This window comes from Beta vulgaris, chromosome 5, assembly GCF_026745355.1.
Source record: "Beta vulgaris subsp. vulgaris cultivar EL10 chromosome 5, EL10.2, whole genome shotgun sequence".
Taxonomy (NCBI): domain Eukaryota; kingdom Viridiplantae; phylum Streptophyta; class Magnoliopsida; order Caryophyllales; family Amaranthaceae; genus Beta; species Beta vulgaris.
Window position 1 is genome coordinate 23,214,553 of NC_079206.1, and position 20,433 is coordinate 23,234,985.

The following is a 20,433-nucleotide window of genomic DNA, read 5'->3' on the forward strand; positions in this document are numbered from 1 at the left end:
GGTCAAAAGGTTTTATTATTTAATGCTCGATTAAAGTTATTTCCTGGTAAACTCCAATCACGATGGCTTGGTCCTTTTGTTATTACCAACCTTTTTCCTCATGGTGCAGTAGAGATAAAAAGTCTTGATACTCAAAAGATTTTTAAAGTAAATGGTCACAGGTTGAAAATATATAATGAAGTACCCCAGGTTATGCATATTGAATATATTGAGCTGGAAGAACCTTGATTAGTACATGGTTTCGTCGAGCCAACGACGTAAACAAAAGGCGCTACTTGGGAGGCAGCCCAAGACTCAGATTTGCTTTCTTTAACTTTTAGTTGCTTTTATTTTAGTATGTTTTTCAGCTTACTTATATGGTTAGTAGTTAGAGAAGTTCTATGATCTTTTTCCACATTTTAAATGTTACATTGAGGACAATGTAAGATTTAAGTGTGGGGGAGAGGTATTGTTTTTGTTATTACATGAAGTATGTGGAATTTGATGAAATTTTAAAATTTTTCGGATTGAATTGCTATATATAGATGATGGAGGATATTGTTGTGGAAGTTGGAAGGAGGAATTTGAGGAGAATTATGGATATTTAGTGCTGGATTAGTGCTGGATTATTATATTGCTATGAAACAGGTTGAAATTGGACGCATAAATTTTTTGATTTGTCCATTTTATAGGGGAAATGCTGCCAAAATTTCTGTAGAAATTTATGAATTTGGGCTAAGTTAATCATTGGACTAATTAATTGTATTAGTATTATATATTAAAAAATTATCATGAGCATGTAGTTTTTAGGTGCATTATATTTGTATGATATGCATTTGTTTCTAGAAAGTGAAACCCACCTCTTAGTTTGTTTTTGGAAAAAAAAAATTGAATAAATGAAGAAGTTTAATAAGAAACTCTAATCTAACTATGTTTTAAAAGAAAATGTATTTTCGAAAATAAAAAGTTTTGGGAATTGTTAACATTTTAAGTTAAAGAATAGTCAAGTTTGACAGATTCATAACATGATTAGATAAATAGTCTCATGTTTGTAGCTAGTCAGTGTAGTTATTCCCTTGGTGGTAATCATAATTAAATAGATAGACCAAAATAACCTGTGAGATTCTGAGCCTAATAAAATGAGATATACATATCAATCTCATATTTTCTTTCATGTGTGATGTTCTTCCATGGTAAATTCTCTCTAGAACTTGCATTGATACTCTTCAAAACTATATTGACTCATGTTAGCATGAACAAAAAGATATTTCTTTTGTTATAAACTACATAACCAAAGAGCCACTTTACATTATATTACATCATTTATGAACCCTTTTGAGCCTAAAAGACTATTATTTTGCTTAGCTTTCATTATAAACCGTTACAAAACACTAAATACATTCATGACCCAATATTTTGAGCTAATGGAGCATGGTTGTTGATGAAGTAAAAGCTAAGTGTGGGGGTGTTTAATTTCTATAGAAAGGTGTGGTTATTGCAGTTGAAGTGCTGATTGTCCATTTTGTATGAAAGAAAAAAAGTATAATTGTGATATTCGTTGAGAAAAAGAATTGAATGAGAAAATTAAAAAAAACAAAAAATAAAAAAAAAATAAAAAAAAATAATGATGAATGAAAAAGTGAAATGAAAAAAATGATGGAAAGAATGTGAAAAAAAAAATGAAATCAAGCATGATATGTACGTAGTTACAAATGATGATATAAATGGGCGTTTGTATATCAAAGTCAAAATACAGGAAATTGTGCTGATTCATAATGATAGAAGGTTGAAGTACTGTGTGAGAGTTGTTTTTGCTCCTTCTTATCCGGAAAGGTAGGAGTTATTAAGTTTTTGCTCCACTTAGTTCAAAGCCATCTAGGCCACATATCTTTATATTTCCTACTTTTTAACCATAGCCCCATATAACCTAAAAAGTTCTTTTGATTTATGTCTGATATGTTGTCTAACAATATTGGAGAATCGAGAAGATATGCAAGCTTATAGTAGAGTCTTTGCCATTGGAATTGAACCTCGAGTGAAACACGTGAAACCTCTTCAAACACATGAGTGACGAGTGATTATCCTGTGAGGGTCTATTTGTTAAAATTATGGTTCTGCCAAGTGAATGCTCGTTAATTGATTAGGAAATGTCGAGAGAGTATGTCTATGATGTGTTATGAGTTTTGACGATTTGGTTGTTCTAAACTGATAATGTTACATTCCGGTTAACATCTTACTTGAGTTTTTACTAACTAATATAAAACGTTTTAGTTTTTGTTTGACTTTTCATCGGTTCAGTTTTTGTTCTAAAACAACATAGAGGTGGTGTTATGTGTCAAATTGTATGTAGTTAGAGTTTGATCGAGGACGATCAAGGACTAAGTGTGGGGGAATTTGATAAGTGCGCAAAATAATATATTTATCTCCCCTTATTTTATTATTATAAGTGTGTTTATATAATTATTTAATACATTTTATATATTTTTAATACTATTAGATATAATCTGCTATGTTTTTATTTATTGCTAATTTACTTAATTATAATGTTTTTGTTTCATGATGAATCTTGGTCCAAAGAATGAAGAAAGAGTCAAAGCCCAATTCCCCATCTTCAAAATCAGCCCAAAGAAAGGAAGAAAAAGAAAGAGAAAAGAAAAACAAAACAAAAGAATAAGAGAAGGAATACGTGAAATAAAACAAAAGAAGAAAATAGAAGAAGAAAGAAAACAGAAACAGAGGAACGCATCCTCTTCCTCTACGGTCTTCTCTTCGACGCACCAACACCACCCCTCCACATCATCTCCTCCTTTAAAACCGCTTCTTTCCACCACCCTCTTCCACCAATCACAAAACTTGCATCAATCCACCAATAAGATGAAGCCCAGCAGCTGCAAGTGGCGCCGCAAACCGACTACGAAGGGCGGTTTCTAGGGCGAAAACTTGGAGCCCAATCCTCTTCTTCAATTGGTCCGAAAACACTTATTTGGGCGGCGAAAATGGGTATAAATACCCCATTAAGGTCCAAAAATCAGATTATGCAAGAAATTCCACAGAAACTTGAGTGAAAAATCAGAGAAAAATTACGTGAGGCTTCGAGGCTAAGTGTGGGGGTGCGCGAGTTCGACGGAAGATAGCCTTGGGTTGGAGTCCTAGCACACAACCGGGGAGGGTGAAGTTCAAGCTCGATTGTAGGTGCGAAATCCGAATTTCGAAGGCGAATTTCCGCGCTTTACATAAGTCTTCTTTCTTTCTCTTGCACTTTCATATTAGCTTTGAAGTTTCTTGATTATAATTTCTAAATTTCATAGTATGTATGAATTATATTAGTCTAATTATGTTGGATTGTAATGTTGAATTTGTTAGTTTGTTTCGAAAAGTAGATTGTGAATTCAATTGGATTATGTTGTGAATTATGTTGTTGGATTTCATAATTGATTTAAAAGTGTGGATGATATGGTTTGAATTGAAAGTTGGATTGGAATATTTGGAACGAGTTTGAATCATATGGATTGAAGTATGTTTGGATTGTGGTGTTGAATATGGAGTGGAATTCAAGATTGTTGATCTTAGGTACATGAGTTATATTTGTGTGTATGTTTTAGATTTCAATGTTATGCTTAATTTGCTATCTTATTAGGTATAAAATTGAGATTATTGCTAGTTATGTGATTTAGCCTAGTCTAAATTGTATAACAACAAGTGGCAACTAGTTTAATTTAGGCCTGCAAAGATGGTTGTAAGTTCAAACTAGAATATAACTTGGATTAGTTCTTTAAACATAAAGATATGTTATGTTTGAATTAACTAGGGATTAATGATGTACTTCTCGTTCTATAATGCTTCTAGTTTAATCGTCGGAAGTTGCGAAATACTTGTGGTGATTAGATTAGTTTAGAATCGATATTCGGCCTAGTTCAATGTTGATTAAAAGTATGGAAGTATAGGGGAGTTTGGCTACTTGAATTCCTACAGTTAATCTATCTAATCAATCTTGGATTCATGAAATTCGAAGTATAATCGAGGTCAGGAAATGATTAATCTCTGAAAATATTATGAGCGTAAAGCGGAATTACTTGTCATCACTTGTATATATAAGATAGATTTATCTTTAGTAGTTTGTAAATTCATAAAAACGTCTTGTAAACCCCCCAAAACAACGTGAATATGTATATATTAGTAAATAACATGTATATAATAGTTAAGTACTCTTAATTAGTTGAACTTGGATTTTAGGATTATATAAACCTCTCCGTGGGATCGACCCTTATTTATCGCTGTACTAAACTTAGATAATATTAATGTGGATAAAATAAGGTTTTAATTTATACGCATAACGACACGTACCAAAGATCATGATGTCGTGTGAAACGAAGTGGAAGGAGTGGTTTGATGAAGCGGTTTATGGGTTTTCGGAAGGCAATTAATGAAGTTACTCCTCTTAACTCTAGATTAATTGAACGCTTAATTTTGGGCGTAATTCAGAGTGATGTGTTTAATTTTTGGACGGAAGGTGTGAAAAGAAAAAGAAACAAGGAAATGTTGAAAAAATATTAACTCTTGCATATGATAAAATTTTCGGTCCATAATATACAAACTACAAGCATACCAAATATGTGTAAGGACACTCAGGGTAATATTCAGAGACATATGTGAGTCCTTATACTTGACCCTAGGTGTATGAAAATTAATTCATGGAGATTGCAGTAATACTTAGTAAGAAACAATTTGGGGGAAACCATATCATGTGCACATTTAAACGATCTTTATCATTCCTAGTTCCAAGCGTATCTTTTCAAACCTGTCCCTATATAGAGGTTTAGCCAATATGTCAGCTATTTGATTTTCAGTAGGACAGAAATCAACTTTGACTAACCCTTTCTCTACATTGTCGTTTAGGAAATGATGTCTAATGTGTATATGTTTGACACTAGAGTGATGAACTGGATCCTTCGAAATACAAATTGCACTAGTATTGTCACAAAATATAGGAACACACTTGAATTTTATGCCAAAGTCACGTACCTATTGCTTGATCCACAATACTTGAGAACAACATGCAGCAACAGCCACGTATTCAGCTTCTGCTATGGAAAGAGCAACGGTATTTTGTTTCTTTGAGCTCCAAGAAACCAAGCTTGATCCTAGGAACTGGACAATACCAGATGTGCTTTTGCGATTCACCAAGTCTCCAGCATAGTCAGCATCGGAATAGCTTACAAGATCAAAGATGTCACTTCGAGGATAGAACAAGCAAAGATCATCACTTCCTTTCAAATATCTAAGAATCCTTTTAACAGCTGTCATATGGGATTCCTTAGGATTTGATTGGAATCTTGCACATAAACCAACACTAAAGGATATATCAGCTACTTGCAGTTAGATAGAGTAAGGAACCAATCATACCTCTATAGAGTTTCTGATCTACGGACTTACCACTTTGATCCTCATCTAACCTTGTACCTGTTCCTATAGGAGTATGGTTTGTTTTTGCTTGATCCATTCCATATTTTTTCAATAACTCTTTTACGTATTTTTGTTGATGGATCATTGTTCCTCTTCAGTTTGCTTGATTTGCAAACCAAGAAAGAATTTAATTCTCCCATCATACTCATTTCAAATTCATACGCATTAACTCAGCAAATTCTTTACAAAGAGATTCGTTAGTTGCACCAAAAATTATATCATCCACATAAATCTGAACCACTAGGATGTCTGTTCCTTTGATCGAAGGAACAGGGTCCTATCAACTTTGCCTCTTATAAAATCATTGAAAGTAAGAATTTTGAATGTCTTTCATACCATGATCTAGGAGCTTGCTTAAGCCCATAAGGAGCCTTGTCTAGCTTATAGACATGTTTGGAAGATCCGGGTTTTCAAAACCAGGAGGTTGTTCCACATAGACGTCTTCAATCAAATATCCATTTAAAAAGGCACATTTGACGTCCATTCGGTACAACCTAAAACCCATGAATGATGCAAAGGCAATCAAAATTCTTATTGCTCTATTCTTGCTGCAGGGCAAAGGTTTCATAAATCAATACCTTCTTGTTGATTGTAACCCTTTGGCTACGAGTCTGGCTTTGTTTCTTATGACTGTTCCATGCTCGTCTAGCTTGTTCCTGAAGACCCATTTTAGCCAATTACCTTTTGGTTCTTAGGCTTGGTCTCAAGTGCCAGACCTTGTTCCTCTGGAACTCATTCAGTTCCTCTTGCATGGCGTTTATCCAGTCAGACTCCAGTAGGGCATCATTGTGATCTCGTGGTTCTGTCATAGACAAAAAGGCATGGAAAGCACAAAAATTTTTCATTAGGATCTCGTTTGAGTTCCCTTTTCAATATCACTTACTATTAAATCCAATGGATGGATTTTAAGTGTTTCCAGGTCTTGGTTCAATCTTCTTGTCTTGCTCCTCCAATTTGAGGAGCTTCATTGTCTCGTCTTCTGGATGAATTTCTGGTGCCTGTTCCTCCTGTATAACAGGATCAGGAACATATTCTTTTTAGAAATATGCTTTTTGTCGTTACCTGCAGGTGTTAGTTCCTCATCAATGTTTACTGACTCCTCAATACGAGTCAGTCCTATTTCAAAGTCATTTTCATGACTTGGTTCCTGCAGAGAGTTAGTTTCATCGAAAATAACATGGATACTTTCCTCAACACACATTGTTCTTTGTTGTAAACTCTATATGCCTTACTACTTAAAGCATATCCAATAAAAACAGCCTCATCGCTTCTAGCATCAAACTTTCCTAAATTGTCTTTACCATTATTATGTACAAAGCATTTACAACCAAAGAATTCTAAAGTATGAGATATTGGGTTTTCTTCCTTTAAGTAGCTCATAAGGGGTCTTTAAGATGATAGGTCTTAGCATGACTCTATTGATAATATGCATCGTATTCACTGCTTCGCCCAGAAATTCTTCGGAAGATTGCTTGCTATATCATCGTTCTTGCCATGTCCTCCAAAGTGCGATTCTTCCGTTCTACCACGCCATTTTGTTGTGGGTTCTAGGAGCTGAGAAGTTGTGATCAGACCTTCATGCCTGCAAAACTCATCAAATTTTGAGTTTTCAAACTCTACCATGATCAGAACGCAAGTGCTTAATCTTTAAAACCACTTATTCTTTGAGTTCTTTTAGCAAAGTTAACAAATTCTCAAATGTTCTCATCTTTGCTATGAAGAAAAATAACCCAAGTGATCTTGAAAAATCATCAACTATTACAAGTACATATCTCTTACCAGATCGACTTTGGATTCGAACGGGCCACACAAGTCCATATGAATCAATTCAAGGGACTTTGTGAGCTTACCATTTTTTTGACTTGAACGAGGATCTAACTTGTTTACCTTTTGCACAGGGTCCACAAACTTCATGGTTTGAGACTTTGATAGTTGGTAATCCAACACCAAGTCCTTACCACTTAGCTTCTGGAGTAATGTCATGCTTGTGACCACATCTTTTATGCCAAAGAAGTGGTTCATTATCACGACACTTAAACAGTTAGTTGTTCCTAGGAACAAGGTTGAGATCAACAACATAGGTGTTTCCCTTTCCTTGTTCCTTCTAGAATTTTGGTACCTGTTCCTGTATTGCTTACTATAAATGTTCATCAGTAAAATTTACACTGTTCCCTTTGTCGCAAAATTGAGAAATACTAAGCAGATTATGTTTTAAACCCTCGACCAAAAATACATTGTCTATGGAATGTGACTTAGACTTTCCTACCTTCCAATTGCAACTATGTTACCGGTAAGATTGTCTCCAAAGGTCACAGTTCCTCCATCATAGGCTGAAAGCGAGAGAATTTCTCTTTATCTCCTGTCATGTGTTTAGAACAACCGCTTCGAGGTACCACAGGTTGTTCCCCCTCACTTTAGCCTGCATCAAAGCAATCAGTCAGTGGTAGGAACCCAGTTTGACTTGGGTTCCTCTGTTGGGCTATATTTCTCTTAGCTTTCCAAACTTGTTTATTAAGTGGGTTTCATTTCAATATGTTCTTCTCTGGAGGAACAGTCAGACACTAAGTGTCCACTGTTCCCACAGTAAGAGCATATTCGGCTGCTTGGAAGATCAACATATTTTTTCATTTTGTTTTTCTTCTTGTGATTGAAACCTAGCCCACTTTTTTCCTTCATTTTTATATTTTTGTATCCAACTTACTGGATCAGGAAGAGTTGTTCTTGAAGTTCCATTTTCTCTTTAAGTACAGATATTTACTCAAAACTTTTTCATGTTCGAATTTTAATTTTCGAACTCGGATCTTGTATTTATAGAGGAACTGGTTCCTTCAGGAACAAATAGTTTCAATTCAGCCATTTCCATATTCAAGAAGTTTTTCATTTTTAGCATTTTCAAAAGCTTCTCGAATACGTCGGTTTTCATCAAATACTTCAAAGAATCTTTCTTCAATGTTTGCATTCACCGTTTTAAACCAATTTGAATGTCCTTTGGTGACTTCCAAGGCTTTTTCTAAATTTCCTTCTCTAACACAAATTGCCTTGTAGTCATCTAAGGTTTCCAAAAGTAGTTTTATTAGTTGATTCTTTGAAAGTTCTTTTAACTCTTCTTCTATAACATTTATGCGTACCTTGTTCACTACAAAAAAAAACTAAATATAGAGGTAACCCAAAATTGCATCTAAATATACATCTGTAGCCTCTAATGGTGTTTAGAAGCAATTTTTTTGCTGCCTCTAATTAGTCCGTCGCTATATAGGTTGCCCCTAATGCCACCTTTTAGAGACAGACAAGTTATGTTGTTGCTAATTGTTGGTTGCCCTTAATGCCACCTTTTAGAGACAGACAAGTTAAGGTGTTGCTAATTGTTGGTTGCCCCTAATCCCACCCTTTTGAGGCACAAAACTTGAATTGTTGCTAAAGCCACTTACATTTAGAGGCGACCACCAGGCAGTCGCTAATTATAGGTTGCCTCTAATGCCATATTTTTGGGGCACACATGTTACATTGGTGATTAGACCATTTATATTTAGAGGCAACCATAAGTTTGTCTTAATTTTAAGTTGCATCTATTACTTAGTTTTTGGGGCACACAATATTGTTTCTAAACCACTTATGTTTAGATGCAACTATAAATTTTGCCACAGATATATTTAGATGCAATTACGTTCATAGGTTCAAAAAAATTTAGGGGTATTTATACATGTTCTCCTAATTATATTTAGATGCAACTGAAAAATTTTATAAAATAGCTTTTAGATGCACCAAATTTTTATAATGATATTTAATAAATGCTACGTAATTTTTAATTATTTTTATTTATTTACTTATTTTGCCTAATAATTCAGAAAATTAACATAAATGGAAGAAAGAAATTATAGATTATCAAAGAAAGAAATATGCATTTATTAAAAGTGACCACTATACACAATCCAAAATAATATCCATAGATGGTGAAACATAATAACCTAGAAAGTTTTAACATAATCATTCCCGTAATCTAAGGAGCCAAAATCTAAGTAACTTAAGCTATATAATAGAGATGCACCATCTGCCAATCTGTTCAAAAAGTATGTGCCAAAAAATCTCCTAAATATGCAACTGCTTACATCTTCACTAATAGTTATAAGCCGGGCTTAGTAATACCATGTAACCTCGTCGTCACTAACACTAGTATCACTAACAATCTCTATGATCTGATATTCTTCGCTTTCAAACTAGAGCAGAATATCCATCCCCTTTCAAGAGCTCTATGAATGATCACTGTTTTCACTTTCACTGTCCTTATGTATGTCTTCTTGGTCAAAGATCATGACCCGTTGTTCGTCCTCTTCCTGTAAGACTCCTTCTAGGAGCAACCAATCCTGAGTACAAACCAAAAAGATCCAGCATTAAATACAGAAATAACATATATAATAAAAAGACAAATAACTGTACAGCATGAAACCACAAATAGATCACCCAACTAGCTATGGTGGACACTTTGAAGGCTGCAATTGAAGAGATTGAAATGAAAAAGCTGCAATTAATAAAGTGACACTTTGAAGGCGGCATTTGGCAAAAAATTAAAACGAAATAATTGTCAAAGTTGATAGTTTCCTTTCCTAAAAAAACAAATGTAGCAAAGAAATATAGAAAGAGGGAGTGTTATGCATGGTTAATTTGTTCATATCTTTGAATCAGGTTGTGAGATAGTTCCATTGTTTTAATTTTTCTTTTTTTGGTTTTTAATGATTTTAAGGGTGCATATCGTGATGATGATGGGAAACATGTTGTATTGGATTGTGTCCGAGAAGCTGAAGCCAGAATTGCTGGTAATCTAAACATGTAAGTGCTCATTTTTGTTGTTACGTCTGAGATTAATATCAATTCTTATTTGTGTGAAATTGTAGCTGTAAATCCTACTTTGCTCCTATTTCGAGCAGAGTTAGCAGATGATCTTGCAGCTCATTTGGTTGCTGTTGAATTCGACAGTGGAACTAATTTTGTGATGCTAAGTTTGTGAATTTAATTTAAGCTTTTGGGACTTTAGCTTCTTTTAAAACCTGGGTTGAGTTTTGTTATCGGTTCACTTCAACATATAAAATAATGTTACAGTTAAAATCAGCTTTGATCAGCAAACATCAGTTTCAATCGATACAATGGAGTTTCAGTTTGTGAAATCTAGTGAACTGTGTTAGTAGAGAATCATCAAAAATCTTCTCCACTATGTTTGAATCAGTTCTAATTGGTCATTAAAGATATGTTAGAATCAGTAGAAATAAGTTATAATCTGTATAAATAATTACATCTCTGTAGAAACAAGTGAAATGGACAGGGCCTATGTCAGGTTCTAGGCTAGTGGAATTTGTTAGCTTCCGATCCAGTACTTTATTTTCCTCCAAAATTCATAAGCAAAACATCGCAGGAGTTGGGGGGGATACCTTTAATACAGGCAAATTTGTCCCTTTTTATCTAGATATCTTTGATATTTTGTTAAAAAATCAACATGGCTTTGTTTTAAGGGCTGGAGAGAATACTCCATTGATGTTATACAAAGGGTGTGTGATTATGTTGTGTGAGGTACAGCAGAAGCATTTGGTCCAATGAAAGTTGTGACTAAGTATTGCAACGAAGAATAAGTAGTTTGATTAATATAGAAGTTTCAGGGGAATGGCTGGAGGTACTAACTCTAATGCTGAGTACAAAAATTCACCTACATTTTTGTGTTTGATAGGGAATATCTTCCTATGCTGAGTACTAACTCTAATGCTGAGTACATTTTTGTGCTTAAGTTCTTAGTAGACAAGGTCAACAACAACAACAACAAACAAAACAACAACACAACAACAACAATAACAACAACAACGACAAGAGGTCAACAACAACAACAACAACAACAACAACAACAACAACAACAACATAATAATAATAATAATAATAATAATAGAATTAAAGGGACGTAATTAGACCTTCTGATTTGAAAAAAAAAAAATTATTAATAACTAAATTGAACCAAAAAAATACTTTATACCTTCAGAATCATCAACCATCTTCTTCCTTCCCCTTACTTCCAGCCGCAATTTTCGGGATGAAACCCTTGCTTTCTTGCGTTCCTTTTCGTTGACCAGTTCGCTCCCCTTTGCTGGAAGGGCACAAACAATTTGCCTACCTTCTGCAACCTCTTCTGCAATGGTTCGCATGACTTTGTCGAAAGCTGCTTTGGCAAATACACTCATGAATGGCGTTGTTGATTCGGTTCCCCTCAAAGAAAGATAAAAATCAAGGAATTTTCTTTCACTGATATGCTCGAAACAAAGTTTCAACCATGCTTTTCGTTGTGGATCTTGTTCAATTTCATAAGCAATTTTTAATGGTGTTAAATCAACCATTTTTGGGTGTTTTGGGGTTAGGTTTACCGGAAAAAGGGAAGGGATTGGTGTTGTACAGGACCGAAGAGTGGAGGAGGCCGAAGGGAAGGGAATGATGAACCGGAAAAGAGGATGGGGATTCGGGTTTAATGGGAATTAATTAAGGGGTCATATAGTTGGTTTGGCAAAGGGAAGGGGAGACGTTATTAGCAGGTTTGTTTCGTTAAGGCGGGAATCTAATTTAGAATTTAAAAAATTTCCCTCCTTATGTTTTTTTTTTATATCTTTGATTTTTGTGTTTGAAAAACTTTGAAATTATACCGTAAATAATTTATAAGATATTTCGTCTCGGGAAAAAAATATTCATTTATTGTTCCTTATGAAATAAAGGACATGTTCTCTTCCGTATAAAACAGCTGAACTGAACTGAATTGAATTGAAATTGTATTAAATTGAATTGAATTAAATTCAATGTAATAAATATATAAATAATATTAAACAATAATTATAATGATAAATAATAATAATGAATAATAATAGTATTTTGGATATTTTTAAATGATAGTTATAAATAAATAATATTAATAATCATAAATTAATAATAATAATTAATGATAATAATGATAATTGCATCATATAAAAACTGTTTTGACGCGATTTTATTGGTTTATGAGATAAAAAACGTGGGTTTATGTGTGCTTTTGACCTAAACCATGTTCATCCTAATAATAATAATAATAATAGTAATAATAATGAGTAATAAAGCTACAATAAACAAAATTATATAAAACAACAACAAAGACGATAACAATAATAATAATATTTAACAAAATGGTTATATAAAAGATTGGAGATGAACTGAACTGAACTGATTGGAGCTGAGTTGAACTGAAATGAACGAAACTAATATATACTTGGAGCTGAACTGAACTGAACTGATTTATGCTTAACTCATCAACTGAACTGAAAATTAGTTGAGGAGACAAGGCCCTAAGATAAATTTCTACATGATCACATACACGTTGTCATAATATTGGCAACAATTGAATATTTTCAGAATTTTCTATTTGAAGCAAATAATGCATGTCATCACCGATCACTTCTTAACAAAGACTAAATTTATTGATTTATATTTATTATGAGCATAAGTTGCCAATAACTCTATTATGAAGATTGTATTAATAACTCACCAAACTAATTTATCGACACATGAAATGTCTTACCCTAATAAATTGATCGATTTGATTGTGTCATGAGTGAAAGTTAACCAATTAACTTGTGCATAAATATTCATCATTGTACTGGCTCCATTTAAACTTCTTTGTTGTTTTGATTGTGGTTTGAATAATTACCGCCTATATAATTCTATAGCCTTTGATGAGGAGCTTAAGATTATGCACCAGACCCTGACATGGTGCGTGGTTCTTGGTTCATGTATGATAGATGCCCTTATATTATTATTGTCATGTCTTCTATCTTTATGCACCAAATTAGGTTCATTCAAAGATGGAGCGAGGTTGTTGGTGGTAGCCCGGTGTAGTTGGCCTAATCATACGAGGATGGTAAATCCGAGGGTCAAGGGTAATTGGAAGATTTTGATTATAACGAGCGGTTATGATGGTGTTGTTTCACATCTACGTACTAGGTAATTTCAAGGTGTTGGAGGAATTTTGTTGATAGTCATAATATTGGTGATTCGATTTCATTTATTTATTTAGAACACTCACTCACAAATCACTTAAAAGAAAATTTACAAATCACATTATAAATAAAAATCACGCAAATCACTCAAACAATCAGGAAACTTTATCTCTATTTAAAATAATAATTAAATTATTACTTTCTTATAGTGTTTCCTATATATAATAAAACTTTTACATTAATAGAATTGGACGTATCTTTTTCTATTATATAGTAGCGATTAATTATCAAGGTAAAAAGGTTTATCTAAAATATATATCATTCAAGAATTAAAGTACAACATATCTCTATTATATAACGAAAGGGGGAGAGCTATGGTGTCCCCGAATGAAGAGACTATATGTTACCCCCTTCCCATTCTAAATTACAAATTTTCTTACAAATCAAAGGTGGCTTAAAACAAAAATACCAATTACAGCACTACGAAATCAGTAAAGTGTGATCATTAATATAAAATGACTAAAGTAGAGTAGGATATATTTGTGTATGTAAGGAAGGTAATAATCAAGTTTGTGACACGGGTCATTTTTACGGTAATAAAATTGACGTATTTAAGGCAAAAGTTATTACTCCCATCCCACAATAGTTAATTGTATATTTGCGTTAAGCAAGAAGTTTTATAAATAAAATATTCAATGAATATTTTTTAGTATATATAATCAATATAAAAACTTCCATTACATTTTAGCATGACATCGATCAGCTACATCAGTCATTGAACGCACGAGTCTTAAACTTGTTTTAACATATATTTTTATTACATTATATGATTATATAAGAACTTTAAATCATGATTATTCAATCTTATATAATAATTATAATAATTATAATTTCAATAAATTTGGGAAAAAAACAACTATTTAATGGATAAAAAAAAAACAACAATTATTACTTCAATTTAAATTAAGTTCAGTTAAGCTCTCAATTTTCGTCTCTTATCCAGTTCAGTTCAGTTAAGCTCTCAATTTTCGTCTCTTATCCAGTTCAGTTCAGTTCAGTTCATTACATTATATGATTATATGGGGATAACATGCCATTAGTGATATTCAGTTCAGTTCAATTCAAGTGTTTTGAGGAAACGTTTAGAGGTCTTGAGAGACACGTATTTCTCAAACTGATGTGTTAAAAAATTGGAAGAATTTAGAATTGGAAAATTGAAATCATAAGTAAAATAAAAAAGTATAAATAATTTGTGACATAAAGAAGTAAAAAGTAAAAAAAGTAATCCATTCCCTCAAAAAATTGAAATAATAAAATCTCTTAATCAATTAAAAGAAGCAAAAGAATAGAATTCCCCCCAAAAAAAAAAAAAAAAAAAAGAAAATAACCGAAAATTCTCAAAATCAGGAAGATGCCGTTGCAATTAGGAAAGAAGTTCTTCTTCCCCTTATCTTCTTCCCGTATCTCGCACAAAACAGCTCCAATTCTCACGCGAAAAAATCTGCTATGCAATCTCAAAAAATCATTAGGATCTTCCAGAAAAAGGAGGGAATTATTAGCGGGGAATTTGAAGTGAAATTAGGTCGAAAAATGTATGAGAGATTTCCCTCATTATTTTGGCGGTAAGTCATACTTTAGTTGATTGTTTGCATAACAATTCATTCAATTATACAAAATCAAGCTGTATTGCATTCGTAATTCATTCAATTTATTAGCCGGGAATTTTATTCGTAATTTTTCAAAATTCAAAGCTTTCTTGCAGATTCTTCAATATTCATTGATACTGAATTCGAAGGTAATTTCAGGTAATTCATTCAATTATACAAAATCAAGCTGTATTGCATTCTTAATTTTTCATTCGTAATTCATTCAATTTATTAGCCCGGAATTTCATTAGTAATTTTTCATTGATACTGAATTCGAAGGTAATTTTTCATGCGAGAGAGATTCTTTAATATTCATTGATACTGAATTCGAAGGAGGAGTTTGCTCAAAACACCCTGAATTGCACCATCTCCATATTCAGGTAATTTTATACCGTCAATAATCCTTTACATTAACAGTGACTAAGCATCATGTTTAAGACTATCCAACATGCTTGGGTTCTGTTCATATATTATCAACTGTGACTACTCAGAATGGCTAAGACTACTCAGTTCTAGTTCAAGAAATATAATCTTATATATGTTAGATGGGTCTAATAAGTATCCCTTGTTTCTTGGCCAATTTTTTTGTAGGATGTAGATTATGTACTAATATTCTATACACAGAACTCTAGTTCTTTCACGAGTGTTCTTTACGTAGCTGTAAATAATTGATTCCCATCATGTACACAGTTTATGTGAATTAGGTAGTATTTCTTCTTGTTCAAAAAAAAATTGAGCTTAACCTTTAACACTATATGATGTCGCCTGTCAGGTTCATAATCATTAAGTATGTGTGGCATGTAGGCCTAATTTTTGTTAATAAGAAGCTAGAAAGATTAAGTTCAACTAATCCTTAGTTTGTAATATGTAGTGTTTAATGTATATACTTGTTAGAATAGCTACCTAATGTTTTGTAGCTTTGTGTCTCATATGATAAGTGGAAAGTTGTGTAAGGTTCTGGTTGGGGGAACACAATTTTTGTCACTAATGTGATGGCTGAAAAGACTTGCAGTAATTCTTTTTACATTTGTAGCATAGCTGATTATCATAAAATGTTAGATTAGATAATTGATGCTTTATTTTTGTCACTAATGTGATGGCTGAAAAGACTAAATTATTCATCTACTTGGATCAAAGGTAGGACAATATGGAATCATATAATCGTGATTGGATGCTATGCAAGAAAAATGACCCCAAGTATAGAACTGGTGTGAAGAAGTTCTTAGAGTTTGCTTTTACACAAGGAAAAGGAAACCAAGTTGTACCATGTCCTTGTGTGAAATGCAACAATGAGAGGAGGAAAACCAAGCCGGAAATAGAATTAGATCTGCTAAAGTTTGGGATTGTTAAGAGTTACACACGTTGGGTACGACATGGTGAAAGCTTTGAATGCCAAGTTGATGCAAATGCTTTAGATGACTCACATCAAAATATAGAGCATAATTACATGAGTGACATGTTGTTTGAAGCATTTGGAATGGCGACACAAGAAGTAGATGCTGAGGTTGGAGAAGCTGTGGATGCAAAGGCTAATGTTGGTATTCGAGGAGATCCAATTGAAGAAGCCAAAACATTTTATAAATTAATGGAAGAACTTGAGTTGCCGTTATATCCAGGCTGTAAAAACTTTTCAAAGTTGTCCTTTCTGCTTAAGTTATTTCACATAAAGTGCTTAGGGGGATAACAGATAAAAGTCTTTCTATGATTCTTGATCTTTTCAAGGAAGCATTGCCGGAGAATAACACTTTGCCAGAATCCTTCTACCAAGCTCAAAAGACGGTGAAGAAGTTGTCTCTTAACTCCATCAAGATTGATGCTTGTCCCAATAATTGCATGATATTTTGGAAAGAGCATGCTAATGCGGATGAATGTGTAAAGTGTCATGCATCAAGATGGAAAAAAAAGGAACAAGGGAATGGAAATCCTGCTACAAACCCAATCCCAAAAAGCTTCCATGTCAGACAATGAGGTATTTCCCTTTAATACCTAGGCTTCAGAGAATGTTTATGTCATCTAAAACTGCCGCTAGTATGAGATGGCATTCAGATGAACGTCAGAGTGACGATGGGGTAATGACACATCCAGCCGATTCAAAAGCTTGGAAATCATTTGACGATAAATATCCATCTTTTGCCTCTGAAACACGAAATGTTCGCCTTGGTTTAGCAAGTGACGGCTTCAGTCCCTTCAGGAATGGACATATTCCCCATAGCACATGGCCAGTGGTTCTAATACCATATAATTTGCCTCCATGGCTTTGCATGAAACAACATTCTCTAATTTTGTCCATGCTCATTCCAGGCCCTAAGGGACCTAAGAAGAATATTGATGTGTATCTCCAACCTCTAATTGAGGAACTTAAGTTGTTGTGGAATGTTGGTGTGGAGACGTATGATGCCTCAAGAAAAGAGAAGTTTAGGTTGTTCGCTTCTTTGTTATGGACTGTTAGTGACTATCCTGCTTATGGTGATCTCTCTGGATGGAGTACGGGAGGAGAAAAAGGTTGTCCTACTTGCGACAGTGACACATCTTCAAAATGGCTAAGAAACGGGGGCAAGTACTGTTACATGTGTCATCGCCGATTTCTACCCATTGATCATGAATGGAGGTACGATGGGGCATCTTTTGACGGCACACATGAGATTAGACCAAAGCCAAAGGAGTTAACGGGTGAGGAAGTGCTTGAACAATTGGTGGATGTTGAATGTGTTACATCCCTTGAGACTCCTACTAGGAAGAGAAATCAACGCAAAGATCAAAAGAACAAATGCAAAGCAATATGGAGAAAAAAGAGCATTTTCTATGAGTTGCCGTATTGGAGTAGTCTTCTAGTGCGTCATAATTTAGATGTGATGCACATTGAGAAGAATGTTTGTGAGACTTTACTTGCTACGTTGCTTGACATCGAAGGGAAAAGTAAGGACAATTTGAATGCACGACATGATTTGAAGGAAATGAAAATTAGAAAGTCCCAGCATGCTAAAGAACGAGACGATGGTAGTTGGGAGATTCCCCCGGCTCCTTACACGTTATCCTTGGAGGAAAAAAAGAAGCTATGTACCTTCCTGACGAGTGTCAAGTTCCCTGATGGCTATGCTTCAAATATCTCCCGAAATTCATTGCTGAGAGAGCGCAAATTGGCAGGTTTGAAAAGCCATGACTTCCATGTCATTATGGAGCATCTTCTTCCTCTTGCTATACGTGATTGGCCGAAGTCACTGTCCACACCACTTATTAAATTGAGTTCATTTTTCAAGCAATTGTGCTCTAAGACATTGAATGTGAAAGACTTAGAAATAATGGACAAGGAAATAGCCGTCATCCTATGCGAGTTAGAAAAGATTTTCCCACCGGCTTTCTTTGTGATTATGATTCACCTGTCGGTACACCTTGCAAAAGAAGCAATGATTGCGGGACCCGTTCAATATCGTTGGATGTACCTATTGAGAGGTATGTAGCTTAATATAGTTTGGAAGATAAAAACATCAAAATTTATTATCTTCTTGACTTGCTTGCTTAGTTTAGTTGTTCCTCTTGTGTAGGTATTTATGTAAACTGAAGAGTTACGTTTGTAACAAAGGGCATCCTGAAGGGTCGATAGCAGAAGGCTATCTTCTAGAGGAGTGTCTGACATTTTGTTCAAGATACATGGAGGATATTGAAACACAATTCAATAAGGAAGATAGAGTCTATGACTGTGATGATCATGGTGATGCTGAGGATCGATTACCCATTTTTAAGACAAGTGGTCGAGCGGTCGGGAAAGTAACACCTCGATCATTAACAACACAAGAATGGGAGGATCTCCATTTTTATGTGCTCAATAATTGTGAAGAAGTGAAGCCATTCATTGAGTAAGTTTTAGTGTTCTGCAATCAAACCATCTACATATATGCTAAGTTTGTAATTCACCATTATTGTCCTATTTTGCACTAGTGAGTATGAGCGTGAAGTTTCAAACACAACAAAGATGACAATCGCTAGGAAGCGCAAGTTCATTCAATGGTTCAAACATCAAGTTAAAATAACGAGAAATTTGCCTCCCTCATATGACAAAGATGTCTACCTATTTACGTATATAAGTTGGAATAATGTTTGGTGCAGGTGACTTCTTTAGCTCAAGAAAAGCATCCTGCTGTGACTGAACATTTACAGGCCTTAGCGGATGGCCCAGTCGTGTTGTAGCGACTATGAACAGCTACATGGTAAATGGTTGTTTGTTCCGCACAAAGGACAGTGAAATGGAAAGAGAGACACAAAACAGTGGGATTGTTGTGTTGGGGGAAAATGATGTTGAATATTACGGTCTGCTGCGCGAAGTCATTGAAGTACAATACACAGGAGGAAATCGTGTCACTTTGTTCATGTGTGATTGGTGGGATGTTCATAGTCATGGGCGAGGAATAACTAAAGATTGCTTTGAATTCATGAGTGTCAATATTGGAAAGGTGTTGGGAAATGATCCCTACGTTTTAGCTTCACAAGTTGGGCAAGTGTACTATGTTCAGGACGTTACGAAGGCAAATTGGAAGGTTGTAGTGAAGGCAAACCCAAGGAACTTCTACGACATTCCTGAAATACTTGTCCAAGATAGCATTGGGAAAACAACGAAAGTTTAATGCATTTGGCTTTTTTTTAAATTGATCCATTATAGGGATTTAATAATTCCATTTATATTGATAGAGTTGTTAAACAATTTGTATTGAAATTTTTATGGTAGTTATTATAATTTGTCTGTTTGTTTGAAATTTATGGAATATCAACTTAGATGTTTTTTACATTCTCTTTCGTGCTATTGAAATTTTTATGGTAGTTATCATAAATTGTCTGTTTGTTTGAGTAAGTAATGATAATGTTTTTTGTGAGCGTCATTATTTTTGGTGTTGGGAGTTTTTCATGAAAATGTTGAAGGTCCAACAAATGAGTACGAAAAGCTGAGACTTCAAAGGATTGAAGCTAATAACACAAAGCTGGAGAATCTAGGTGTGAAGCGCATTATGGCTAGCATGAAGCAGAAGAAGGAGGTGAGTATGATCAAGAGTAAAGCTACCTTAGATGAAGATAGTGACTACTCACCGGAGGATGATCTTTCGGATGATGGAAATGACGAGGAAGCCACTATTGCAAACAAGAAAAGGAAGGTATGTTGAGTTAGATTTTGAAATTTCTTTTTACTGATTGAGGTTGCATATGTGCTCTTAGTATTGTAAATGCCTTTTGGTATGTTCTTATTATGTGTGACAAGGAAGGGAGGACAGGGTAGGGAGGGTATTGAGGCGGTGGGGAGTGGCTGTGAGAGGGCAGGGAGGGGTGGGTATAGTGTGTGCAGTGGCAGGGTAGGGTGGAGGTCTGTGCAT

General features: G+C 34.3%; 1 protein-coding gene across 1 annotated transcript; it reads left to right on the top strand.

The window, feature by feature from the left end:
- The first annotated feature begins 17,040 nt into the window (after nucleotides 1-17,040).
- Nucleotides 17,041-19,261, top strand: LOC125497818 (uncharacterized). The gene is made up of 3 exons (XM_057394665.1): nucleotides 17,041-18,526; nucleotides 18,657-18,841; nucleotides 19,181-19,261. The coding sequence occupies exons 1-3, from the start codon at nucleotides 17,041-17,043 to the stop codon at nucleotides 19,259-19,261; spliced, it is 1,752 nt and encodes a 583-aa protein (XP_057250648.1).
- The last annotated feature ends 1,172 nt before the right edge of the window (nucleotides 19,262-20,433 follow it).

Excerpts from the sequence above, each read along its gene's own strand:
- LOC125497818 (XM_057394665.1), top strand. The coding sequence starts at position 17,041 with ATGAGGTATTTCCCTTTAATACCTAGGCTTCAGAGAATGTTTATGTCA. Across the intron at positions 18,527-18,656 it reads TTGGATGTACCTATTGAGAG|GGCATCCTGAAGGGTCGATA; the intron begins GTATGTAGCTTA and ends TTTGTAACAAAG. Across the intron at positions 18,842-19,180 it reads GTGGTCGAGCGGTCGGGAAA|GTGACTTCTTTAGCTCAAGA; the intron begins GTAACACCTCGA and ends TGTTTGGTGCAG.